The sequence below is a fragment of the Delphinapterus leucas genome, chromosome 16 (assembly GCF_059928025.1).
Source record: "Delphinapterus leucas isolate spDelLeu-1000000601 "Yukka" chromosome 16, BTC_Dleu_Yukka2, whole genome shotgun sequence".
Taxonomy (NCBI): domain Eukaryota; kingdom Metazoa; phylum Chordata; class Mammalia; order Artiodactyla; family Monodontidae; genus Delphinapterus; species Delphinapterus leucas.
The window spans coordinates 26,514,228-26,541,275 of NC_143144.1; the positions used below are offsets into that span (position 1 = coordinate 26,514,228).

General features: G+C 55.7%; 2 protein-coding genes across 3 annotated transcripts in view; one reads left to right on the forward strand and one right to left on the reverse strand.

The window, feature by feature from the left end:
- CDH23 (cadherin related 23) overlaps nucleotides 1–27,048 on the forward strand; it is a 394,909-nt gene that overhangs the window by 330,725 nt on the left and 37,136 nt on the right. The gene's annotated exons all lie outside the window — the stretch shown is intronic.
- VSIR (V-set immunoregulatory receptor) lies at nucleotides 944–25,962 on the reverse strand. Its single transcript, XM_022590824.3, has 7 exons — nucleotides 25,721–25,962; nucleotides 14,579–15,004; nucleotides 13,759–13,815; nucleotides 7,331–7,438; nucleotides 3,857–3,884; nucleotides 2,382–2,578; nucleotides 944–2,198 (listed from the first exon to the last, which is right to left on the reverse strand). Exons 1-7 carry the CDS (start codon nucleotides 25,800–25,802, stop codon nucleotides 2,161–2,163), a joined length of 936 nt encoding a protein of 311 aa, XP_022446532.1. The 5' UTR covers nucleotides 25,803–25,962; the 3' UTR covers nucleotides 944–2,160.

The window sequence follows — 27,048 nt, forward strand, 5'->3', positions numbered from 1 at the left end:
CTGAAAACAGGAAACCACGAAGCGATACGTTCACTAGTAAAGGGTCCAGAGAAGAAGAACTCGAGGCCATGCAGGAGGAAGCTGGGGAGGAAGTGTGGTGTCTTTCTGCTGCGGGGCCTCCACCCTCCTCCACACAGAGCAGCTGGCCCTAGGGTCTGGCAGCCAGTTTCTTAGAAGTTGTCTCTGCCTTGAGGTCAGAAGCTGAGGTTTGGGCCAGGCCAGCCTCCCCACTGGGCAGGAGCATTCTTTCTGCGCTGGGGCGTGAGGAATCTGGTCCATGGGCTTGTCCTTCAACCCTAGGGGTAGCCTGGCCCTGCCTCTAGCAGGTATCACCCTACCCACCGCTGCTCCCTGGGCCCCCACAAGCTGTGAGAATAGCTCCCTCTTTCTGCGGCAGCTGGCACTAAGCAGATGAAACCGAGGGGTAGATCCCCAGGGACAAAGCAGGAGCCAGGGTTTGGCATTCCGGCCACTGGAGGAGTCAGTGCAGAGTCTCGAGGCCCGAGGCCCGCGCCCACCTTCTCCTCAAGGCCCCCGGGCACAGCTAGAGGCCCACGTTGACCTACGGTCTTGGGCCTGAGAAGGGAGCTTTAGGAGGCAACCAAGGGGCTCCCTGGCTTCAACTGCAGGCCCGGGGCTCACTGCTGCTGGAGAGCCTCGAGCTGTTCCCTTCTCCCACCCCAACTCCCACCCCCAACCAGGCCAGGCGGGCTTCTCCCTGCCTGCTGGGCCTTACCCTGGCCTGAAGCCCTGGCTCTCAGCACCCAGGCCTGGCTCAGCAGAGCCAGCGTTGGCTGCTGGCAGATGAATGCCCAGTTGAAATGACGCCCTCCACAGTGCAGTGCCCGGGGCTCCTGTCCAGCTCAAACTTTCTCCTCCCCTTCTCAGGCCCCACCACCCATTTTCACCCCACAGTGTACAGAGACCCCTCCCCACGCCTCTCCATGCTCTAAAACTCTTTAATCGAAATTCCACAAAGGATTCCCCTCATGTACGTGTATAAAAACAAACTTGGGTCATGCCCTGAAGCGGGAGATGGAGCAGAGGGTCCAGAGCAGAGCGGGCATAAGACTTTCTAGGGACACGCCCGCTCCTGCCACCCGACAGGATCACACTGCAGTGAAGGCTCAGCACAGATTGACTGGAACAGAGGACCAAAGACTGGGCGGTGGGGGAAGAGGGCTCCCAGGGCCTCAGGCACCTCGGAAGCAGGGTAGGGATTTAAACCCAGCTCTTACGATCCACCCACAGGTTTTGCACTGTTGCCCAAGTAGTTTTGAATAGCACCCCAAGAGTGCCACAGGTTGAGCAGTACATTATGTGGTCACCATCTCTCTCGACCGCAGGGGGCAGGCGGTGGAGCCCTCTCCTCTCACCTTCCCAGCAGGCCCCTGGCTCTCCCCTCCACTCCTATCTGTGGTGGGTGGTGCAACCTCCGGCCTGGTTCCCATTGCCCAAGATGCCAGCTGGCTCACAGTGGCCACCGTGCCGCAGCATATACTTCCTGTTTCGGGGCTTCTGGCCAATGAATCCTGGGGACCAGAGTGCAGGCAGTGGGAGCCCCAGATTTGTGTAACCTGCCGACGGCTCCTCAGAGTTGGCTGCTAGAAGGCAGCTGGGGAAGGCTCCCACGGCCCAGGGTCATGCAGGCCCAGCCCCAGAGCCTCATGATTACAAGGAGGTTTGACAGACGAGCAGTCTCAGGCGAGATGGGGGAGCTGGGTCTCTCCACATCTTGTCCTATCTTGTCCCTCATGCCTGGAGGGTGGCACTGGGGAGTCTGCCCAGTGCCCATCTCTGCTGTCAGGTCCCAAGGCTTATGTCCCAGGAGAGAGGCTGCCACACAGCTGGCAGTTCTGGGACTTCTAAGATGGAGGTCATTTGGCATCAGTAGCTGGTGAATTTCAGGTCTCTGGGGCGGGATCCCAGCACCCCACCATCCTTGAGACAGGGGCTGAGCGATCCATCATCTTCTCCCTTCTGCCACGTAGCATCCAGAGAGGCTGAGGGTCTGGCCATCAGGGGTATTTCGAAGAGTCTGAGCTTAGAGCAGGAGGAAAGAAACCAGGGCCAAGGCCGAGGGACCACTTAGAGGGCCAGCCCTAGCTCAAATGCACCTGCCCCAGGCCCAGCCACAACTGCCCACGGCCCCCAGCTGGTCTAGATGGCCTCAGAGTTTGGAGAGTCAGGGACAGGGTCTGCAAAGGAAAGGAGAAGCAGAGTGAAGTGGGGGTTCCTCTGTCCTTCATCCCCCCCAACCCCACACCCTGAGGCTGTGAGGACTCCCCAGGGAGGGCGGGGAGTGAGGCTGATGGCCTGCATGCCATGGAGAGGTCATGACCTTGCGGGCCATAGAGCCGTGAGGGAAGAGAAGCACTTACCTAGGGAGGGGAAGAAGACATCCCCGGGGCCTGGTGGAGACAGAGGAGTGTTGGGCTCAGAGAGCAGATGCCGCCCAGACTCAGAAGGCTGCCTCCGGGCCATGTACGTCAGGGGTTGCCTGGGCTTGGTCTCTGGCATCCCATGGGAAGGTGGAGAGGTCTCAAAGCCAGGGTTTTCGATTCCTTGAGTGTTGTTGCTGGAGAATCAGAATTGAAGGTCATCCGTGCTGCCTGGGGCTAGGCCTCTGCCCTCTCGCCTGCCTGCCTTCTCTGCTCCCTTCCCCTCACCTGCCTTCCCACCTCAGGCCTCAGCAGCCTCTCCTAGCAGGAAGGGAGGATCCAGGGCCAGAGAGAAAAGGCCATGGGCTGCCCTCGCCACCTGCCCTGAACTGAGGGCATCTGACCCCAGCTCCACCCTGTGGTCTGACCATCTGCCCCAGGCTCAGGAAGGAAGCCCAGGGTCAGAGGCGCCTCAGGAATCTGGGGACAAGTCTCTCTTTGGTCAGTAGAGTTAATGGCATTAGCACTGAATGTCCCCACAGCTTGTCTTGAGCTGAAGGGAGGCATTCTTCCTGCTTGGGAGTGGGACAACCTCTGAGGACCCCTCCAACTCTGAGATTCTAGCAGGACTTCCTGTGACCCGTCTTGAATATCATCCCTTTCAAACATCAGGGAGGAGCTCTGAATTTAGTGTTGCATGTACTGGGGCCAAATTTCTAAATGTGGCTCATTCCCAAGCACGCCCTCCGTGCCTGCCTGCATGCCAGCTTCCTGCCCAGAGTGCACCAACACACATTCCCTGTCTACTCTATCCCCAACCTGCCTCCTCCATCTGAGCCCGGTCAGCCTCTGCCCTTGTAGCCTGACAGCCTTCTCCTTGGGGTGCCCTGCAGGGAGGGGCCACAACTCCAGATGTGCTGGCCTCCTTTGCATGTTTCAGTGTCTGCCTGGGCTCAGCTGCTTCCTCCCCTCCCCCACCCTGGCCTGGCTGACCACTGAGGCCCGAATGTGGGTGCGTAGTTCATCCAAGCATCCTGGAGCTCAGACTGCTGGGTGAGGGGTGGCAGGGAAAACAGCCAATCAGCACAGATGTGTAGGCCTCGGTGGCAGATGGCAAATGCTCTTCTAACCAGCTGTGCCAGGCAGCTAAACAGGGGCCCTATTGCCCAGAAATATCTCCTTCCTGACAGCTGGCCCAGAGCACAGAGAGGACCAGGGAGGCCACACCTGTGTCCTCAGCCCTGTCGTGGTATAAGCAGTGACCAGAGAGGAGAGGGGAAGAGATCCTGGTGAATCAGGACCAGTCTGTCCTGGCTAGAAGATCTCCCTCCCCCTTAACTGCTACAGAAGGAGTTTGGGTGTAGATGCTGCCCTTCAGAGATGACAGCCCAGGGAAGAGAGACAGCCTGCCAAACTCTGAATCGGGGTGGCACAGCTGCTAGAAGTGTTCTCAGGAAGGTCTCCATGGGCCTTACCTGTCCATCCGCACCAGCTCCTGGGCACCTAGGGACAAACAGACAGAGAAGCTAGTCACAAAGGGAAGGCTTCCCTAGACAGCATCCCTGCCCCCACTGGCAGATGCCCCTCGGGGAACGGGAGCAATCCTGGACAGGGCCGTGCTCAGCCCTGGATCCCACTTCTGTTCACTCAGGAAGCCCGTATGGCAGGCAGTGCTCTGCGTGTCTACCCAGCAGGTGAGGCCTCAGTGAGTGGCCCCTTTTGACCAGTGATAAATGAAATTTGGGCTGCATTTTACAAGTGTCTGGGACAACATTTGTTGCCAGGAAACGAAAGGCAGCCAGTGATTTCTCCCATGTCTTAACTTGGTGATGTTAGACATTCATGAGCAACCCAAGGCCTGGCTCCTGAACTTGCCGTTTCCTGTTTGGACATTTGTCACGTTCTGGTCGTCAGCCATGATTTACTGGGCAGGAGTGTCGGAAGGTCAGTTCCTAATTAGAGTTCCTGGTCCTCTCTGTCCCGTCCTCTGCATTGCCTAATAGGGTGGCTTTCAAGGCAACATCTCTTAGAGGAAACTTAGGGGGCCTGAGACCCTATCACTTCTCAGCCATGCTACTACTTTGTACTCTGCAGCCAAGCTGCTGCCACCCTGCCCCACTGTGCGGGTTCCCCACCCCCCAAACTGGCCACCAACCAGATGCAGTGACCCCAACTTCCCTCTTTCTTGCAGCTCCCCACGTACTCCCACAGATCTTTCTCGTCTTTTACGGGCTTTGCTGATTACGATGGGGAAACAAGCGGTAGGGGAGGGGCACAACAACAGAACACCCACGGGAAGTTGCACACAAGTTCCTGAAATCTCTGAGGTATCAGAATCATGGCTCCTTGTTTACCGAGTGACTGCGTGGGGCTTCGTGCGGGTTTCTGCGTTCCCTCAGCTCATCCTCTCCTCTGCCCTGGGGACACCGAGGCCCTGATACTAGAGAGGTTGCAACACCCATTGGCCTCCAGAGCACACTGCCTTCCTCAGTGCTCCCAACCCTTTCTCTTTCTTTTTTCCTGAGTTTGGCTCATTCCCAAGCATACTTTCTGTTCCAGGCTCTGTGCCAGGCTCCGTGCCATCATCCTGCCCAAAGTGCACCACACACGCTCCCGTCCACTCTGTCTCCGACCTGCCTCCCCGCTGCCCCGCTCTGGGCCACTCGGCCTCTGCCCTGTGGCCACACTCCTGGCATATCCCAGGTGACTTCTGTTGCCATAATTCCAACAGCTGCTTCTCTAGAGTCTAGATCAAGAAGAATGACCTGAATCTCCACTCCCTCTCCATTTTGCACCTGGTTTCTCTAGCATCGTCCCCTCTGGCATCTCTTGTGTCTGTCTCTAAGCCTTCGACCATGCAAGTCATTTTTTTTTTCTTTGTGGAGAGGACAGGGGACTGGCCTCAAAAATACTTTTTTTTTTTTGCGGTACGTGGGCCTCTCACTGCTGTGGCCTCTCCCGTTGCGGAGCACAGGCTCCGGACGCGCAGGCTCAGAGGCCATGGCTCATGGGCCCAGCCGCTCTGCGGCATGTGGGATCTTCCCGGACCGGGGCACGAACCCGTGTCCCCTGCATCGGCAGGCGGACTCTCAACCACTGCGCCACCGGGGAAGCCCTCAAAAATACTTTTATTAGGAGATAAATGATTGATACCTTCCTGTTACTGCATATATTAAATCTGGGTAATGGTGCTATGAAGTGGCTGTCCATCACAGAAATGGGGCTCGTTTAGAGTTTCAGAAGACGTGCTCAACAGCCCTAGTCGGCCCACCGCACCCCCTTGAGCCTTCTTTCAGTGCAATTCTTCAGCACCCAGCTCATCTGTCCCTTCCTCTGCGAAGCCCTCAGTCTGCAAGTGTCCCAGTGCGTGGAATAGGAGATACTGGGGGCTGACCCCAGCTCCCCGTGTCCTCAGGACACCCCACAGTGTTCTGGCCTGGGGATGTCCCCTCTCTGGTTTTCCTTCCTCCAGCCCGGGACAGGGGCAGAGCCTTGGCCAACCCCCTGGGGCCCTGTAAGGAAGGCTGTGAGGCGCCAGAACAGGGTCAGCAGTGCGCCTCCTCCACCCAACGCCGTCCTCTGCCAGGAATTTGTTTCCCAGTTCCCGTTCCCTGATGGAGACAGCCCTGTGGTCTGGAGTAAGGGGGACAGAAAGCACCTCTTCTGCTGGGAGCCAAGCCTAGCTGAGCGTGGCCCCCTCCTCGTCCCCTTCCCACCTCCGTGGAAGTGCTCCACAGACGAGCAGGAGCTGAGGGCAGCTCTGCAATGATTTCTCTCCCTGGTTGACCCCCGGGGTTCCTCTTTCTACTCCAGCCCCTTTACCCTCCCCCACCCCGGCCCCCACCCCAGGGTATCTGTGTAGATAGACTGTGGTGGATTTCGTAAGAGGAATAAGGGCGTCCTGAGAGGAAGGGAGAGGTGGCCACAGCCTCTGAGTGACCCAGTGACAGAGGGACAGAGGGGTGTCAAGTCGTTACAGTCCAGCCGAAGGCAATCAGGTGTAAGCCAAAGCCTTCCTGCAGAGGACAAGAGGGGAAGAGGTGGGGGAGGCGAAGCGAGGGCCCACACCCTCCCGCTCTTGGAAGACTGAGACAGGACGAGGCTCATGGGTGGAGTCAGAGGAAGGGCAAGGGGCACTGTCACCCAAAGAGACGGGTGAAAAGGTATTTGTGGTCACAACTTGAAACCTGGCTCCACCACGTACTCGCTGTGTGGTTCCTTAAGGGAGTTACTGAACGGCTCTGTGTCTCAGTTTGCTCAGCTGTAAAATGGGGCCAATGGTAGGAGCAAACTCTTAGAGGGGTTATGAGGAATGTGTGAGAGAACGTATATAGCAAGCTTGGCGTGGTACCTGGCACAGCAATCCTACTGGTTAGGGGCCGTCTGCTATGACACGCATGCTGATGGGTGCTTTTATTATGGTGGGACTATGTTCCTTGAAAAGCGTGAGGTGAAAAGCTCTGAGTCTGAGTCTTAGCTCTTCTGCTTACTAAGTTATATAACATTGGGTTAGTTATTTAACCCTGCTGATCTTAGCTTTCTCACCTGTAAAACGAAAGAGCTGAATCAAGTTATCTCTAAGATCCCTCGCAGTTCTGATAATCCAAAGGTCATTTTGTCCCAACAATTTCTACCAAGACAAGCCTACCCATACATTAAAGCAGGGCCCCAAACAGTCTCCAGGTGGTAGCACTTTTAGAAGCCAATTTCAGCTACTCCGTATGATTATTCATTCATTCAACAGTTATTCATTGAGCGCCAAGGGGCTAGTGGATCCCCTCCTCTCTCCACCATTGAGCCCAACTCCTTGCAAGACCTGTAGCAGCTCCTGTCTCTTGAAGAGCAGAATTGTGCCTGCCTTTAGCCTTTGCTAATCCCCGTGGCTGAGGGGGGCGGCTGGGGCAGGTCACTCACACACCCACCTAGCCCAGGCGGGCAGGGATACTCACGGCGGTTGGAGGCCACCTGCCTTTGCTTGTAGACCAGGAGCAGGATGAGGGGGAGGCAGAGGATGCCCACGATGCAGGCGCTCGTAGCCAGGGCAGCAGCCGTGATGCCTGAAAGGACAGAGGCGGCCAAGTTGAGGCCCCGTTCCCACTGCACTTCCTGAGGGGAAACTGAGGCCCAGAGAGGGAAGGCCTGGCAACAGGGGGACCCACCTTTACCCACGCCCCACAGCCAGACCCTCACTGACTTGCAGAGGCACGGAAGGTCTGGGGACCCCGGGGGGGCCACAGCACCAGGAATCAGGCCAGGCGCTTACAGCTGAGGCAGCTCAAGCGGGGAAAGAGAAGGGTCCTCATCCCAGCCCACGGGGAACAGCTCGACCACGGGTGACAGGCTGTTCCCTGAAAAGGGAGAGCAGGCCCTTCACAGACCTCACGCCACAGAGTTCAAGGTCAGAAGGAGCCCAGACATGAAAAACTTTTGGAAATAGATAGTGGTGATAATTGCACAACACTGAGAGCATAATTAATGTCACTGAATCAAACACTTAAAAGTGGTTAAAATAGGGCTTCCCTGGTGGCTCAGTGGTTGAGAGTCCGCCTGCCGATGCAGGGGACACAGGTTCGTGCCCCGGTCCGGGAAGATCCCACATGCCGCGGAGCGGCTGGGCCCGTGAGCCACGGCTGCTGGGCCTGCGCATCCGGAGCCTGTGCTCCGCAGCGGGAGAGGCCACAACAGTGAGAGGCCCGCGTACCGCAAAAAAAAAAAAAAAGGTTAAAATGGCAAATTTTATATATGTTTTATCTCAATGAATAATAAATGAATAAAAAGCCCTATTTATCCCCGGAGAGACTCCTTGGCTCCAGGACAGGCCCTCTAAACTGATCTCACATGTACAATTCACGGGGAAAAATCTTGGGGCAGGAACTAGGGAAATGTGAATCCTTGTCCAACATTTAAATTTTTTTAAACTTTTGAAATTACACACAAAAAAATTTACAAGTTAAAAAAAATTCAAAAGTTTCTTCCTCCCCCTCTACCCAGGTCCCCTCCAAAGACATAATCACTGTCAGTTTTTTTGTGTATAGTCTAGATACATTCCCCGCATGTAGAGCATACACGGGATCACAGGACAATTGCTTTTCCCACTTAGCACAGCTTAGACACCTCTCTGTATTGGCACAGAGATCTACCTCATTCTGCCTAGGGCTTTATCACGCGCCTCACCCAAAATTTATTGAAACAGTCCCCTACTGGTGTGTATGTAGGTTTCTTCCATTTTCAACATAACTAATAAAGTAGCAATGAACTTCTTGTGTAGGCATCTTTGCTCACTTGGGCAAGTACATCCGTACATAAAACCCTAGTAGTGAAAGTGCTGAGCCAAAGAGTAAGTGTATTTTCTTTTAGGCTATTGCTAAATTGTCCTCTAAAACAAACTTGTACTGCTTCACGATCCCATCAACAGCATGGGAGGTTTGATTTATTTCAGTCCATCTGCTGACTCCAGGAGTTTGGCTGGGAACAGACGTGCCCTCAGAACCACAACCAGTGTAAATGCATTTCCTTCCCAACTTTAGCCCTTCCCTCTGACAGAAAAACCACGGGCTGGGATACCTTGTCACAGCGTCAGCTTGGCTTCAGGGAGCTTTGGGGAGGTGAACGGGCTCAATGTTGCCTTTGCACTACTTATTTGGGAATAAAGGCTGTTTTTATCTCATTGTATTGCTGAACAACCTGACGGTGTAAACAAGCTTTCAGGGAGTTTGTTCAGACCTCAGAAGAGAACAAGCTGTTTTCAGGCGCTTTAGAAGTACCCGCTGGTACAAGAACAGTTGCTGTGCTGTTACAAAGCAAGTTCGACTCCACATTAAAGCAGGTTCCCCACAGATCTTAGCGAGGCTGCACTTTGAGAGTATTGAAAGTTAAATGTTCTATAATTCAGACATTTGAGTATCTCTAAACCCCATCGCAGGACCTTATTGTGGGCACTGAGAAACCGGCTGCACAGCGCTCTTTTCTGGTCGTCAAAGCAGGTCTCCTCCAGACTGGTACTAGGCAGCATTTGGTGTAGTCAGTCAGTGATCACTGAGTCCAGCTCCCTGTTGGCTGTGGGTGGCTTGGCCCAGCCTCTACCTGACTCCTGTCCCCAAGCAAAGACTCTCTCTCTTCGGCCCCTCTAGGGGATCAGGGCTTGGTTTCCTTACAGCCTGGCCTGGGAGTTGAGGCTAGGGCCAGGGGGCAGAGTTTGGGGAGAGTTCTGTGGGCTAGCTGCCCTCCAACACCATGGGCTCCTCTGCAGAGCACGGCCTCTCCACAGCTCCCCAGCCCTCCCGCTACGTGTGGTCAGTACCTGGGGGTGAGGTTGGGGGCTCCTGCTCTGTAGCCATCCAGAGCCAGACTCATGCTTAGAAGGTGATCAGGCACCGGCAGAGGCACCTGCCTAGCGAGCAACAAGCAGTGTGCCAGGCCCTTACAGAGCGGGGTGGGATGGGAGGGGCCCAGCCTGCTCAGGAGTCTTTGCCCAGGGCCTGTCAGTAGTACCCTGAGGGTGTTTATGGAGGAAGGGGGAGTTCAGTAGAGCTGCCCGGTTCCAGGGACAGGGCTGGATGAAAGCAAACCATACCTCCTGCTGTGTTGTGGGGGGTGGGGAGGTTGTTTCTCAGGGAGATGGGCTGCCCAGCCCCCTTCCCCAGGTTCAGTGAAAAACCACAGCCCCCCAGCAACTCGGGGCTCCTGGACTCCTTGGGTACCACCTTCCTCAGCCCCACTCCTCTCATCACCTCCCCTGCCACCTGAAGCTGCTGTGAGCATTCAGAGGATTTCATAGACCAGCTAGCCTCCTCCTCCCCAGAGATAACGCTAGGAGACTGGGGCTGCAGTCAGAGAAGGGAAACTCAAAGAGCTCCTTGGCTGGAAGCATCATTAACTGATCAGGTACCAAGGCTGGCTGGGGGGCACCTGTCTTACAGCAGGGACTGGGATCTTTCCAAAGGCAAGTGGCAGTGGAGGGCAGTACCCAGAAGTCAGCCCTGCGGCCTACTAAGCACGTGGGTCACCAGGCAAATGTTTCAAACTGTTAGAAAACAGGATATGTGTCCACTGTCGGCTGCCATCTACTTGCCATCCCGCCTTGGCACAGGGGAATGGATGAGATGACTTGGGAAGCCAGGCCTAGAATTCCACATTAGAAGTAATAGTAGCCAACACATACACAGCACTTACTCCGTGCCAGGCATGGTTCTTAGCGCTTTCTTTACACAGAGGACCTCATTTTAGCCTCATAACAACCTGGAAAGTATGATTGTAACTGTCATCTCCATTTTACAGATGAGAAAACTAAGGCACAGGGAGGTTAAGCAACTTGGCTGATTTCAGGATCTGTGCTCTTACCCACTTTACCACACTGCCTTTCACTAGAATGGACTCAGGTTGCAACTATGGCCGACACAGTACTTAATTTTTATTTAATTAGTTGCCAACATTTTAAAATTCAGGGAGTTCATGTAAAATCTGGACTTCTGACTTTGCTTGAAAATTCAGTGGCTCTGGCAACCCTGGGCCCCCTTCCTGGCATGTGGCGGTTGCAACTGCAAGTACAGACTGGCAGCTGGGTGCTCACCACAGTCTCTACCCCTCCCTACTGTCCTACCCACCAGCTCCCGGGCCCTGCGGGCATTTAGTTTTTGAGCCCTGACTCAGCACCTTAGATAACACAGGGGGCCTCCCTGCTACTTGGAAAGGGACACACTTGCTCACGTTGCTCAGTGGACACGCGGTACCCGGAGAACTGAAGCACTGTCCGAAGCCCACACACCCCACCCAAAAGCATAGCCGGGTTTCTCTTCATCTGAGGCCACTTCCGCCTCAGTGCCAGAACTCCACCACAGCTGGAGTCTGCAGACCTCCAGAACCAAGGGCCTGGAAGGGCATCGAAAGGGGACTCCAGAGATCATTGACGCTATCCCCCTGCCCTTGATGCCGAGACAGAAGCAAACATGTCCCTTTGGCCTTTAGCCAATTCCCTGTAGACAGTAGTTCAGGGAAGCAGGGGGCAGAGTGAGGCTGCACATCCCGCAAACTGGAGAGGAGGAAAATGTCAAAACCTGAGAGCAGAGGTGCCCAGCAAAGGAAGCCTGACCCTTAATAGTCAAGTTCAAGGTCCTGCCTCACTCTTGGGCACTCCTCAGCCAGACTCCTGGGATGTCCCAGGTGACTCCTGTTCCCTTAATTCCAGCAGCTGCTTCTCTAGAGTCTAGATCAAGAAAAACGACCCAGATCTGCACTCCCTCTCCATTTCACGCCTGTCTCTGTCTCCAAGACTTAACTCATACAGCTAATTTTCAGGAAACGAGTGTTGACAGAGGGGAAGGCCCCAGTGCTCAGGCAGGGTTTGCACACTGAGAATCAGGCACTCTGGCTTCTCCTCTTGGCTCTGAGAGACTGGGAACAAGTCCCTTCACCCGTGTGAACCCTGGTTTCTCCATCTGTGAAATGGTGGCTGTGGCGGAGGTGTTTCTGCGGGAGCAGAAGTGGGACTAGGGGGTTGCTCAGAGTGGAAGGGGCGATGGGGAAGTAAACACTCAGGGACCCCACCACGTGAGGCTCACCCTGTCCTGTGCACAGCACACGTGTGCGCACACAGTCACGAGGCTGCTGCATGGGAAGGGAGGGGCTGCTCGGGGTGGGGGGGCCCCCTTTCCACCCTCCCCAGGGAGCTGCCAGTGGAGGAAGTGAGGAAGGGCAGTGGCTTGGCGCCGAGGCCACACACGAGCTCTGCGGTGTGCAGGAAGAGGGGCTTGTTCTTGGTTCCATGTGGGTCTAACTCAGACCCAACTGTGCGTTCTAATTTTGTTCCTGGCTGGTCCATTTGTTGCTTCAAAAAAAAATGAGTAGTTCGAATAGAAAGTCACCACAGCCTTTGAGTGGGGGCTTGGCCGGGGCCGTAGCTGAGCTGTTCCCATTCCTGGCTTCGGTTTTGGTGCATGTCCTCCTGGAGGGCAGGGAGGAGGCCTGCACTTTTGTGTCTCCAGGGCCTAGGCTGGGGCTGGTCCACACTGGATGCCTGATAAATACTAACAGAGAGAAGGCTGAGGAAGCCAAGACCCCTCCTCTCAGAAGAGGGGGGTGTCCCTAAGATGTCCCCCCTTTGCCTGCTGTCTCCAAGCTGCTGGGCATTCTCGCCTGGCCTCCTAGTGCCCGGGCACCTCTTTTTTTTTTTTTTTTTTTTTAATTTATTTATTTTTGGCTGCATTGGGTCTTCGTTGCTGCGTGCGGGCTTTCTCTAGTTGTGGTGAGCGGGGGCTACTCTTCGTTGCGGTGCGTGGGCTTATTGCGGTGGCTTCTCTTGTTGGAGAGCATGGGCCCTAGGTATGCAGGCTTCAGTAGTCGTGGCTCACGGGCTCAGTAGTTGTGGCTCGCGGGCTCTAGAGCTCAGGCTCAGTAGTTGTGGCACACGGGCTTAGTTGCTCCGCGGCACATGGGATCTTCCTGGACCAGGGATCAAACCCGTGTCCCCTGCATTGGCAGGCGGATTCTCAACCACTGCGCCACCAGGGAAGCCCCGGGCACCTCTTGAAGCAGTGCCCCCATCCCCTGTAGGGCACCTCTGGGCAAATACCAGGGGGCTGACTGATACCCACCACACTGTGTGTCCAGTCTCCTACCCCGACGTGGGAAAAAGGTGATGTGAGCACAGTCCCAGCTGCACTTCCCTTGTCATCTGTGTGAATTGAGGCAGTTACGTCACCTCTCTGGGCCTCCATTTCCATGTAGGTAAAGTGAAGTTGGTGACACCTATTTCACAGGGTTCCTATAAGAAGCCACTGAGATACCAGTACTTGGAAGGACTTAGCACAGTCCTGGCACATAGTAGGAGCTCAGTACTTGGAAGGACTTAGCACAGTCCTGGCACATAGTAGGAGCTCTAGAAAAGGTAGTTCTGTTCCCCTTCCTGAGCCTCTCCTTCCTCCCTCCCCACAGAGAACAAGGAGATTTTAAATAGTTGAGTCCAAGCCAGGAGGACACCCACCACAGCGCTCCAACCTTTGCCTGTGGCAGAGGGCTAGTGTGCAGGAGCCGTGCCCACTGAAAACAAGCTCGGCAGCCTGTGGCACCCAGTACCTGTCGCGAGGGCACTTGGCCAAAGGTCACTGCCAGGGCACAGCCCCACTCAGAGAGTCAGGAGCTGGGACTCCAGGAGCCACCTTCCTCAGGCTTTGGGCCTTGGAAGGGACATGGGCTTCTGGGGGCTGCAGCCCAGTGGCTCAGGTGAAGGAGGAAACAAAAGGGAGAGGCAGCAGCAAAGGAGGAGGAATGGGGGTTCCGTGGGCTTGGGGTGATGAGGTCAGAGTTCAGAGTGAGGTCTGGGTCCAGGATGAGGACAGAGGAGAACAGAGAACCCAGAAGAGCCAAGAAGGTGGTTCCTTACTTTCACTCTCCTTGGAGGAGGGCGGGTACACAGCGCACTTGGATGGTGCTTCTTCGCCTGTGGGAGCAGAGAGAAGGGTCATTAGGTGGGTGTCAGACCCAGGAGACCAGGAAGACTTGTCCAGGCTGGCACGCCCCCCCTCCTGTCACAGGTACTCAGGCTAGTAGTGTCCCCTTGGCAACATTGGCCCAGCTGCGCGCACACACACACGCATACACACACACGCACGTACACACACACGCACGTACACACACACACACACACATGCACACACGGAGGCATATTTTCACTGCACAGCCAGGCATGCCCTGCCCATTGTCATGACACATGACACCCTCAGGGGCATGTCGATACCTGCCCATACCCACACCTCTATCTACTCTACCACCCCTTGCCTTCTCACCTAGACACACACACACACATACACACACACACACACACGTACACACGTACACTCTCCTGACACCCCAGGTGTGAGCCATGGAACTGTGGTGAGCAGTCACACTCCCAGCCCAAGTTCATACACCCCCTCCCGTTAAAAAGTCCCACTGTCATAAACAGAGCCACATACGCCCTTCCGTCCATCACAGCCAGCTACCCAGAGAGACACGCACACAGCTCCACACACCGTGCCACCCCTGTAGTGCCAGCACCACCCATACAGAATCACACAGCCTCCAGCACAGTGTCGCACCATCAGATGCACAGCGCCACCCCACCGCCACGCTGTCCTCCTCTCCGCTCCCCCTCCCAGACAAGCACAGGCACCATCCCCAGCGTGACGCCCCCACTCCAGCTGTCCCACAGAGGCAGCCCTCACCTCTCTGCACCTGCAGCTCCATGGCTCCGTAGAGCCGCTGCTCCGAGTGGCGGTGCCTGATCTCCACCACCAGGCAGCAGTAGAGGCCGCCGTCCAGCAGGGTCAGGTTGCGCATGGTGATGGTGAAGTTGCCGTGGTGGTCAGAGGCTGACTCCAGCCCATGGCGCTGGGCCAGATCCTGGCTGGAGTTGGCCTGGTGGCCGCCGTGGTGCAGGTGAAGGTCCTGGAACGTGAGGTTGCGGATGGGCCGGCGCTCCGAGCAGGCCTGCACCTCACCTCGTGAGCTGCGGTACCAGGTCTTGTAGAAGGTCACGTCGTGCCCTTTAGCCAGGGGGCCCAAGAGTCTGCAGGTAAGAGTGACGTTCTGTCCCTCGGGACACACGTACAGGGAATACGGCGTGGCGACCTTGAATGCTGCCACCAGACCTGCTCAGAGAGACGAGAGCCTGTCACCCGCCTGAGCCGGCGCCACTCCCAATGCCCCCAGAGTAGGGAAGAACCTTGGTCTGGGGCTTCAAAGATGCGGGTTCCCCAGCCACAAGCTCCAGGCAAGTCAGCTGACCTCCCCAAGCCTCAGCTTCTTCTTTAGTTCATGAACCCGGCTCCGCCCCAGGCTGTGTGGCAGGAGCCACAGGAGCTTCTCCAGGTGTAGCTGGATGAGGCATAGGAGAGACTCCAGGCAGGCAGCAGACTGGACCCGGCCAGCACGTGTCCCTCTCCCAGGGGGCACATGTGCTCCAGCCCCGGCTCCCATCCCCCTACTGCAGGCACCACGGCTCTGCCCACACCTGGCCCCTGGCACTTCCAGCTTCCATGCCCAGTGCCGTCGGGTGGGAAGCAGGGTGAGGAGAGGAAGGCTGTTGGGGAAAAGCAGCGCTTGGCCCTTGACTGCCCCTCTGGGGGCCAGCGGCTCCCAGGGCTGGCCTTGCCTTCGCGTTTCCTCATCCGTGAGCCCTAACAGAGCGTCTACCTGCGTGAGGCCTGTGCCAGGTGCTCCATCTCACCTGGAGGGGCTTATGGCCTAGCTGGGTAGACAAGTCCTGCCTCTTGACAAAATAACCCCATAGGCTAAAGGGCAAACCCGTACCAGCCTTCAGGGAACTTGGAGAAAAGAGGACACGACCTTCCTGGGGATGGTCAGGAGACTTCTTAAAGGAAGGAGGGTCTTTGGGGTAGACGGACAGAGAGGATTCCAGCAAGTGGAAGGTGGTAGGGAAGCAGGAAAACCCAAGGTGTCTAAGGGTCAAGGACAGGCAACGCAGAAAAGGTCGTCTCATCCAGGCACCCGCCTGCCACCCAGTCTTCTTAGAAATATTTTCTAGTTCATTTTGTTTTCAATAAGCAAATGAAGCCATGCCCTGGTCCTCTTTATCCTACCCCAGCCTCCCAGCATTTAACCAGGTTCACCCCCAAAGCACTGGCCCTTCAAAACAGAAAATTCTGTCTAGCTATGAGCCTCAGTTCCCTCATGTGTGCAGTGAGGAAAATATTAGCTACAAGAGGCTTGTGAGAGGACAGGATGACGAAAAGAGGAGAACGCGAGATGTGAGCTCTCATGCCCCCTGCAGACATAGGAGGGATAGCTATAGTTATTAGACATTAGTGATATTTTGATTTTAATTGGCTACAATCAGGGGCTGTTGCGGGCAGACAGGGAAGGAGGACCCTGTAAATGTGGACAGTATCAAAATGGATATGTCCTTTCTATGGCCGTTGCCTGAACCCAAGATAACAACACGACTTCTTCCTCCAGATGCCCCTTCCCTATTTTACAGCCCATCCCCCTCTCCCCTCACCTGGCAGAGCTGAAAGCCTGGCCCAGTCAGGAGAAGGGCAGCCTGGTGTAGCTTTGGAATTAGCCCGCCCTGCACTGGAGTCCAACAGCTGACAGTTACATAGACCCTGGGCCTCAGACTCCCCACTGTACAACATGGAAGTGAAACAGCTACCTGCCAGAGTTGAGGCAGAATTACAGATAATTTACATGAAATGCTCTGAAGGTTGGTGCTTGATACCTGGGAAAGATAGGTCTCTAACTCATTTCTGCAATTCAAGAGACGTTAGGACATTAAGAGTGAAAGCCGTTCTGCACAACAGAATGGAGAAGCCAGATTGAGATTCTCTCCCACTAAGGTGTGAATGACCGGTAACAGCTGTGGTCCAACCTTGGCCTGCCTGCATACTTAAAGCACAGTGTGAGGAGGCAGCAAAGCCACGGCCCCAAAGAATATGTCTGCGAGGGTGGAGTTTTAAGCCCCAGAAGGTAAAAAGGACAGACACACACCAGAGCCTCCCACTTAACAGCACCCACATGTGAGAGGGAGCCATGTCTGGGAGCCCCAGATTTTTGGAAAGTCATTGCCAAGGTAAGCAGGGATTTCAGAACTTCTTCAGCGAGATGCTGATCTCCCTTTCCAGCAGAAATATAGAAGCCCAGAAAGGGAAAGTGGTTTGCCTGAAGTTCCAGAGGGTATAAACTCAGAACCTAGAGCATGGGGGCTTCAGGTGAAGCAGGATCTAGTTAGAACTAGAAGAAGGAATAGCATGGACATGTCTAACAACCCAGTAAGGCAGGTGTTCTTTTCCTTCCTGTTTCACCGATAAGGAAACAGAGGCACAGAGATGTTAAGTAACTCACCGAAGTTCACGTAGCAAATAAGTACTAGAGTCAAAATTAAACTCAGGCACTTAGACTCTGTACTGAAAGAAAAAACTGTAGAAACTGGCAGCCCACCGGCCATACTCAGCCTTCAAACATATGTTATTTGACCCTCAACGTATTTTACTCTTTTTTTTTTTTTTTTTTTTTTGAGATCGCCAAAATGTAAAGACCGGGAATTTGATATGAAAATTCCGACTTGTAGCTTCTCTTTTAGAGTCAGTAAATTAACACTAAAGCAGCTCTCCTATGAGGCAGCCGTCCACTGGATCTGAGCAGCAGCCTCCTTTTTAGATGGGACACTGGTGTTCTAGCTGCTGCGGTCCCTCCTACTTACTCCCTAACTTCCCACCTGGCCTGCCTCATTCCCTCACCATAAATGTCCCGTGGGCATCTGAGTTTCTGATCCATGAGTGTGGCTCCTTGGTGTAACCAGGGAGGGATTCTACTCCCCAAGCCCACTGTTCTACAGTTGAAACCCTCAGGCTCAGAGAGGAAATGATCCACCCAAGGTCCCCGGTGGAAGCCTGACTGCCAAATTTTGGTTGTGCCAGTAAATGGAAGTGGGGAGTAGCTACAGAAAGGATCCTCTAAGGGAGAATAAAAACCCACCCAGAGGGTGGACCCTGGATTATTTCTGCCCTCTACTCCCCCTTTCCCCAGCAGGCCACAGGGCAGCTCCCAGCAGCATCTCTCCCAGCTGGTAACTGGTTTCCCCTTTTCCCAACATTATCTTCAGCCCCAGAACTATCGCCAAGGGTGAGAGCCGAATCCACATCCAGCAGCATTTGCAGGAGCACACACACCTTGGGGGCCACGGGGAAGCTGGCTCAGTAGAGGCCAGGGCCGCAGGTCTGGGGTGGGCAGAGGCAGACGCAAGAAGTGGAGCACAGAGCTGAGCAGGGCGGGGAATGTTGAGTGGACAGAGGTGTGGACGGGTTGGGGCCAAGATGTGGCAAGACTGAGGCTAGCTTGTGGGCGGGGTAGGTGTGGGCAGGATGGGAGCAAGCAGCAGGGCCTCCAGTGGGGCACCAGCCCAGGGCCTCCAGCAGGACGTCAGGCCCAGAGCCCCCTGAGTCCAAGCAGTGGTGTTAATGACTGCAGAATTGCCCAGGAAGCGGTGGAGAGGGGATTTTCAGCCCGAGGAGCGATTTCGTTGAAGACCCACAGTGGGGACACACAGAACTGGGGTTCAGAGACAGAGTTGGGGAGGGGGCATTGCTCAATCCCTTACACCCCACACGCCCCAGAAGGACCTCTTCCCCTTTTAGAAAAAGGAGAAGCTACCCTGGGCTTTAGGTTTGGGCATGGGTGAGAGTATTCAGTTTGAGCAAAAGGGCCAGACAGGAGTGGGCCGGGCATCTACAGGTTTTGTCCTGGGGGGAGAGAAAACATCTTGTTTGTGGTGTCTGAGACTGCAGCCAGGACAAGGCGCACGGGCAGCCTGTCCTTAGGAGGACTCTCAAGGGCACGGCGTTAGGGAAAACAGCGCACATGCCCCGTGCCTTCCATGACTGCGCATGGGCACGTGTTATCAGGGGCTATAAATAGCCCAGCTGGAATTATAATTATTTGGCGGGAGGATGTTGCTTATTGTCAGGGGCAGATCCTTCTGGACACCTGGGGCATTGTCGGAGACTGGGGAGGAAGGCCCCTGGCTCCAGGGTGGCCGAGAGCATGTGGGACAGGAAAAGGCCCCCAGCCCTGGGCTGAGCCTGTGCCCATGTGGGAACCATCCATCATTGTGCTGTTCTTGGGGCCCTGCATCCCACCCACCCAGCCCCCACCTGCTGCTGGGTAAGATGGCAGAAACACCTGGAGGAAGAATGCTGTGATCCTGGGAAATGTGAGGTCTCAGGATTAAAACTCTGGCCTGGGCAGGCAGATCCCTGGGCCCCGATCCCCACTTAGCCCTGCCCTTACTGTGTGCCTTTGGGCAGATCCCATCCTTCTCTGGGCCTCCCTTTCTTCCTCCTATCTGGAGAGACTCCCCACATTCCTAGGCCCCTTCCAGCTCTGAAACCCTGTGGCAGATGAGAAAGGCTGTCTTAGGGCAGAGGAAGGAGGCAAGAATGGGCTACAAAGGTGATCACGGGCATTTATGAGCCCCTCTTACATGTTAGGACTTGCTGAGCACTTTATACTCGTATAAGTCTCATGACGCCCCTGATGTAGGTCTCATTATCCCCAGTTTAAAGATGAGGAAATCAAATCAGAAGTCAAGCGATTTGCCCAAGGCCACACAGCCCTACGTGGCTGAACTGAGACCCACACCTTGGACAAGCCAGCACTACAGGCGCAAGAGCCCTCCACCCCTCCAGCGGGCGGGGCTGACACCTCATCCTCCAGCTACTTAGAGAGTAAACTGACCTCCAGTTGACGTCTGTGCTCTCCACGCAGCCAGCCTTGCTCTGCCTCAGACCCAAACCGAAAACATCATTCTTTCATTCCACAAATATTTACTAAGGTCCCAACATGAGCCAGGCCCAAGGCAGAGAGGCCATGGGGGTGCAGAGTTCCCTAAGGGACTTCCGCTCAGAATTTAGCCCCGCTTCTGCCACTTTCCAGCAGTGGGACCCTCAGCCGCGGAGGGGCTCAGCCTCTTGTGAAAGCTCCCATGTAGGGAAAGGAGTTCTTGTTCACCTTCATCTCGGGATGCTAGTTTTTTGTGACCTCTTTCCGCCCATAAGCTCTCACCTCGTGAAACCCTGTGGGTGTGCATGGGATGGGTGTGTGTGGGTGTAGACAGGCCTGTGTATTTACCCTGACCTGGCATGAGCTTACTCCACGGTCGCCAAGGCAACGCCCCAGCCTTTGGAGGTGGGTCCCTGGCTTGATTAGTCAGGCCTAGGAGGCCCCACCCAAAGAGCTGGACTCTGTCCAGCTGCTAGGGGCTGTAAGCAAACAGTTACTGATGGCCTGCTATTGCTGGCCCTGTGCTAGATGCAGAAGGCCAGGTCCTCGCCCTCAGAGGGGGCCCCAGACTGACATGGACCTCGTCTCCAGCTCCCTGCCAGACCCTGTCCTCCAGGACAGCCCATGGAGGGTATAAGGAAAGGCTAGGTTCTGTCTTTATCAAGATGGAGAGCACAGAGGGCAAGAGGCAAGGACCAAGCAGGACTGGTCCTGATTCCAGTGCTAAGCTCCAGGAAGTACCTCCGGGACAAAGGGCTGAGGGCCCAGAGCCGGCAGGTCCGTCCATGGGGCTCCGTGGCCAGTGAGGACAAAGGGCATCTCAGATGTGTTTATTGATACCTGCTCCTGCAGGAAGTGTCCATTCACATTGGACCAGGGAGCCTGGGAAGGGGAAGCCAGGCTCTATCGGAGGAAGCGGCACTTCCAGCACATTGGGAAAGCATCGGTGCATCTGGGGCTGGAGGCTGTTGGCCGGCACACCTCCCCAGGGAGGGCCTGGGCGGTTGGCCAGAGCCGCACCAGTGGATGCGTCTCTGGATGACTCGTTCCTCAGCTCTCCCAGGCCCTCCCTGAGGACGCTGTATGTAGCCCAGACGACCAGCTCCAGCCAGCTACCCTCAAGATCCTGTGCTGCGAAGACTTCCTAAGGTTCAGATTCAAATCTCTTTGTGCCCTACCCTCAGTGCAGGAGGCTCGGTGGTAATGGTGTAGTAGCAGGCTCTTAACTCTGCACCAGGCACCGTTCTGATCACTTCTATGTGGAGTCGCTTATTGAATCCTCCCTCCCTATATGGTGGGTACTGTTATCGTCTCCACTTTACAGATGAGGAAACTGAAGCACAGAGAGGTTAAGTAACTGGTACAGAGTCTCATGAATAGCAAGCGGTGGTGCCAGCGTCTGAACCCAGGTCGTCTCGCTCCAGAGGTCTGGGGTGTAGAAGTAGCCAGGGATTGACCAGAGGCCCCACCTCCTTCCTGCAGATGGACAGGCTGCCCTGGCCAGGGAGGCTGCAGGCTCCCTCTCCCACCCTCTCCGTAGTTGTTGGGACAGCCCGTTGGCCCCAGCATGAGGAGAGGACCCAGCTAGAGCCACTGTATTTATTTGGGGAAGGCAACGGGGGCTGGGAGAATTGGGGCCTGGAAGAAGCCCAGAAAGGCCTTCTGACCCTGTCCTGGCCTTTTAGGATGAGCACTGTCATCTCTCCCTTCTTCCAGGAGAGCTGAACTGTCCCCTGCCCCCAGCCGCCACTCCTCACAGTGGTGAGTTTTCTTTTTCAATGGAGAGGAGCTGACGGCATCTACAGCATAGGTAGTTTTACTTTCAGTTTTATGGCATTAAATAACACTGAATCACATAGAGCGAAGGTTATTCCCTTTTCGATTCTCTTTCAGTCCTGATTACATCAAAGAGAAAGTCCCAGTTTGATGCCAGTGTGTCTTCAAAACATCTCTATTATGTGCTAAGCTCTTCTTTTTTTTTTTCTTTTTCCTGCAAGGTACAGCAGGCTTGGAGCCTTCCCCAGGCTATAGTTTCCAACTAGAATTTACCTTATTTGGTTTTCCTATTATGTACTTTTATGATTTTGTTCTATTTATGGCAAGTGACACTGGCTTTCCATTTATGGCAGTGATACAAAGTTTCCTTTTAAAATCTATTTACTTAAGTCAAAGAATAAGTAGATTTAAAGAGGGTACATATGATGATGGGCAGACACTGGAGAAATCCCCAAAGTGGTGAACAAATGGACTGAAGGTCAGGAAACACCATCATGGGATTACCCTTCCGAAGTGAGTGGTCAGCGTTGCCGAGACCCTGTTACCCAGCCTTCCCAGGGCTCAGGTAAAGGCGGCGTGTGTGTTTGTGGTCCCACAGTAAGTGAACAGCAGAGACAGGGCTTGACCCCCGGTCCCCATGGGAAGTAAGATCCTATGTAGAAAGGTTGAGGGACTAGGCTGGCTCGGTCAGGAGCAGAGCAACTTCATTACTGAGTTACTGATGGACACAATGGTGGCCGTTGTCTTTCTCTCTGGGGATGGTCAGCCAGAGTAAACAGGCTGAATGTTAAGCTCAGTTGCAAGAAAGACCCCAATAAGACAAGGAAACCCTGAGTCCGGCTTGCCTTGAAGTGGCAAAGTCCCCATCTCTGGAGAACTTTAAGAGGAGAATGTGCAGGCACCTCCATGGGCATTACAGACTGTAAGTGTGTAGAGGTGCTACAGAGGGCTGGGCCCAGCACTTCAGACCTCCAGGATTCTAGAGAGTCCCGTCCCAGTGAAACCGGTCAATGCCTTCCCATGCTCTGGGCGCTCTACCGGACCCTGCAGGAAGCAAGGAGCTAAGATGGTAAACCAATGGCGTGTGGCCTCCAAAAGCCAAGAGGCAGAATAATACTACACAGCCAGAGCTCACCAGGCCCCAGGCGCTATGTTATGCCAGGCTCTGTGTTACGTGTGCACCGAATATTCACAGCAGCCCTCTGAGGGAGGTGCTGTCGTCATCCCTATGGGAGAGATGACAGAACTTGCTCACGGATGCTGAGTAACTTGTGCAAAGTGACAGAGCAGTAGAGGACCATCTTGGGATTTGAACGGAGCTCTGATTGACTCCCCAAGCCAGACTGTCAAGTGACAGGGTTGAACGGGAAGCCCTGGCATGCAGGGCACACAACTCCAGGTCCCTTCCATTCTCACACAGGATGCCTTGGTCATGCCCGCGCTGCTGCTAAGGGGATCCAAGGGTCCATCAGAAGCTTCACAGCAGCTCCCTGGTGAGGCCAGACTGCTCCTGGATGAACGGTTGGCTTAAAACCTGGCACCTCAAACTCAGTCTTTGGGGCTTGGTCAGTGCTGGTGAGGGGTCACTGCCAGTATACCCGATGGGCACCAAGGACCCCTTTCTTCCTCTCTTCTTTCCCTCTGTCTGCTTGGGCCTAAGACCCATATGTGTGTGCATATAGGGAGGTGGCCTTCCAGCGGTGTACCTCCCACCTGGGCCACCCTCTCCTACGGAGGTCAGGCCCCAGCAGGGAACCTTTGCCCTACTTGGGGGAAAGAGAGAGCAAGCAGCCCAGCTCAGCAAGGGGCTCCCCAGTATTGCTGCGTACCCCTGGCATTGGGTAGAGGCCCCCTTATGCCGATGGGCTGGCCTCAAGCCTGCTTCTCTCCACCTCAGGGCCTCTGGGCAGCAGACTGTGGATTTCCTAAGAGCCGATCACTGCTGCGTCAGAGGCTTGCACCATTGGGTTACTCAACAAGGCCCTGCAACCCTGCTTACCATACAGGGGAAGGTGGGCTCTCACCTCCCCAGCCCCAGTGCGCCTCCATGGGCTAGTCCCAGAGTTTGGGACTCTTGGGTCAGCCTGTGAGGACATGGCAGGGACAATAACTTCCACAGGTCCTGGGAAGGCCGATAGGGGAAGAAGAGGCTCTGCCACCCTTGGGGTCTACTGGGTCCTGGCTCCCTAGGTGCCTCCCTCCACCCATTTCAACCTGGGTCAGGCCCAGGAAAGGGGTATCTGCAACTTTTCCTAGGCTCCTGTGCGCCATTATCACCACCACCATTCTCCATGGTGCTGGCCCAGCCCCAAGAGCTAGAGAACAAACAGGTCTGCACTAGCCACCTCCATCTCACCTTCCCAAAGCATCAAGGCTTTGACAGTGAGCAATCCTGCCCAGGGCCACCCGGCACCTCAGCAGGCCGGTGAGCAGGTCTTTCCAACTCAGACACCCTCCGGACCATGCCTGCAAGCAGGCCTCCCCATCTCTTATCCCCCTTCTTGCACACTGTGCTGGGCAGCAGCATGAATATTCCTTAGCACGCCCATATTTCAGTTAGGAATACCGAGTCCCAGAGTTGGTCACAACTCAGAGAACTCTCCTGACTCCTTTCAGTGGAAAGCTGCTTCAAACCCTAATCATCTCCTTGAGCTGGGCCCAGGGAGAGATGGAGTACCAAGCTGTTTAAGTAGCCAAGACTTCTGGGGGTGAAGCCTCCTGGCTGAAGAGACAATATGGAGTGAGGGGCTCTGAGCCTATCTGCTACTGGCTCTGTGCAAGCTGGCTCTCTATGCCCTAGTTCTCTGGAACTCAGCTTCCCAAACTGGGGCTGCTGAACAGAGAGCAGCTCAGCCAGAGGAGGACAGGGTAGGGGTAAGAAAACTGAAGGGCCTCTCGGGGTCACTTGGAAAGGAGGGGGCAGGGCAGGCGGTCTGTAGTGGGTGGGATGCTGGCCGGTCCTGCCTGCCACCATCCACTGCTCCTTTGGGAAGCCCTGTCTGCCATGAGCCATGGCCTTGGTGCCGAGACTGCTCCCCCACCCGCTTTGGCTCTTCCTGGGGAGTATCCAGTTCAGGGCTTAGGCATCTCCGTCTGTGGGGTGTGGGCTCCCTCCTCCTTATAGGAGGCCCAGGCCAGCCTCCCAGCGCTGAGATACCATGCTGCCTGCAGGCTCCCCAGTTTCTGAGGCGTTTTCCAGGTTCTCTCAGAACCCTCCTCTTGCTCTTACCCTGTCTTCCCCTTCCTCCTCTTCTGACTCACCCACTGGGTCCCTTGCCAAGCTCCCCACCTCCCTCCTGCCTCCCTCTGACTCCCTGCATGACTCACACTTTCCCTGAGCCTTCCCAGGGAAAAAGTTTAAAGTTTAGTTCCATAGGCTGCCTGCCGGCCCCCTCTTCCCTCAAGATCCAGCTGCTTCAGTCCTGGACAGGCAAGAAGCAGGGGCCAGGCTGTGGGTCCCGGGACCTTTGCCCCCCACTCAAGGAGCCCCTGTGTCCTAACCAGGATACCACCTAGAGTCGTGACAGTCTGGACTTTGGAAGGGGAAAGTGATACCTCCCTGTGTATGGCTTCTGTGTTTGAGCTGAGGAAACTGAGGCCCGAAAGATGCTATAAGTTATCCAAGGACCTAGAAGGGGCTCACAGCCAAGCTGGGCAATGTCCCACATTCTCCCCAGTGCAGGCCCTACACCAGTCCCCGGGCTGCAGATTTGCTACGATGCTGGGACTCAGCTGACCACTCAACTCTCAGCCATCAGACCCTCAGGATAAGGACCAGAGGGCGCCCATGTCCAGCTGTGGACCAGTGCCTGCACTGACCAGTGCCCACCAAGGCTCAACCAAGAGCGTCACCAGGGTACAGGACACTGGCTGAGAGTATACAACTTCGGCGCCTCGTGAGACCCTGGGGTCCTGGGGTGGTGCAGGGAGATGCCACAGGTGTCAAAAGCCAGTGGCATCCACTAGAACACACTGGGCTGTCTCCACCGTGTTTATCTCCCGTGCTGCAGCAGGTACTCGTGCCTGGGCTCTCTGGGTCGGGAAGGTCTGGACAGGCAGCTGCTTGGACAGCTGTCGGCATACACGCGTGCCCACCACCCAGCCAGGGCACTTGGCAGAGAGCCGCCGCCCCTGCCAAGCCGTCCTAGCGGCCTCCCTGCCGCGGGCTGGGGTCACGGCAGGCTGAAGGGGGCTCCCAGGGCGCCCCCATCTGACCTGGGACCCCCCCCCCACCCTGCCCCGCTGTGCTCTCCCGTTGCTCCTCCCTAGCACCCAGGCTCCGCCGACCTTACCTCGGGAGGCAGCCAGGAAGAAGGCGAGGAGCACAGGCCCCCAGCGCCAGCTGCCAGCCTCCGGGACTGGGGGGACGCCCATGTCGCCGTCGGGCAGAGCTGCGTCTGGCGCAGCCGGGCCGGAGCGGAGCCCGGGGGCGCGCAGGGGGCACTCCTGGTTCGCAGGGAGCGGACGGGACGCGGCCGGCGGGGAAACCTCCGCGCGAGTGAGCGCAGAGCAAGTGAGCGCGGCCGGCAGCCCGAGAGCCGCCCGCTCCCGGGGGCCCACAGCGCCCCCGGGCGGCCAAGGCTGGAGCGCTGCCTCTCCAAGGGCCCCCGCGGGAGGGGCTTCCCGCTGACTCGCAGCCGGCTGGCCTTGTAAGTGGGGGAGCCAGTCAGTATGCCAAGAGTCAGCGCCACTTGATCGCCCGTTTGAAGCCTTTTCTTCTCTCCCCCGTTACTCTTCGCAGAGGGTTAGTATTGTTGTAAAGCCTGAGAAGTACATCTGCGTCTAACTTGGCGCGATACACCATCATCATCACAGATTGTATCAGCCCTCACCCACCAGCAGAGGCTTGTACCTGACGTCCTCCAGCCCAGCCCAGGTCCTGGCACTCCCAGTAGTGGAATGAATGAATGAATGAATGAATGAATAGATGGACGGATGGATGAAATGTAACTTTTGTAAAGAGCTAGGTGAGTGAGTTGGGGCAGGCTTGACTGTAGATTCCAGAGCCTGCAACACCCTTGTGCACATGCACACACATGTATGGCAGGTGCAGGAGTACCCAGCAGGCTTGGCGGACACACACACGTGTGTGTGTGTGTGTAACATCAGGTAGTGTGTCCCACAGAAAATCATCAGTACTCCTCTCACCCAGGCCCCAGCCTCTCTTACTCCCTGCACCCTAGATGTCTGCAGGATGCTCTCACACACACACACCCCCTCTAGTCCTCTGCTCTTGCACCCCACCCAGCACTGGCACTGCTGGCAATATCTCTCTCCTCTTTCAAGTCCTGGTCTCAGAGAGAAGGGGCTCTGTGGGGCAGCTCTATTAGAGCCCCCCACTCTCAGCCCCTGCAGCCTGGACGATGGTTAAACCCACTTCCAGGAGTCTGGGAAAGTAGGAAACGTCAGTACCACCACCCCGATTGGTGAGGCTGGAATCCAGCCCTCTCCTGTAGGGCGGCACTCCCGTGCTCTTGCTGGCAGAAGGGGCTCAGGAGGATGCAATGCTGGGCTCCTCGCCAGTGGTAAGTGCTCAGAGCTGTATCTTTTTTTTTTTTTTTTTTGACATCTTTATTGGGGTATAATTGCTTTACAATGGTGTGTTAGTTTCTGCTTTATA

Bases quoted from the DNA above. Each gene is read 5' to 3' on its own strand.
- VSIR (XM_022590824.3), bottom strand. From the start codon at position 25,802: ATGGGCGTCCCCCCAGTCCCGGAGGCTGGCAGCTGGCGCTGGGGGCCT. The intron at 15,005-25,720 runs GTAAGGTCGGCG...CTCTCTGAGCAG, and splicing joins CTTCCTGGCTGCCTCCCGAG to GTCTGGTGGCAGCATTCAAG. The intron at 2,199-2,381 runs GTAAGTGCTTCT...TTTCCTTTGCAG, and splicing joins TGTCTTCTTCCCCTCCCTAG to ACCCTGTCCCTGACTCTCCA.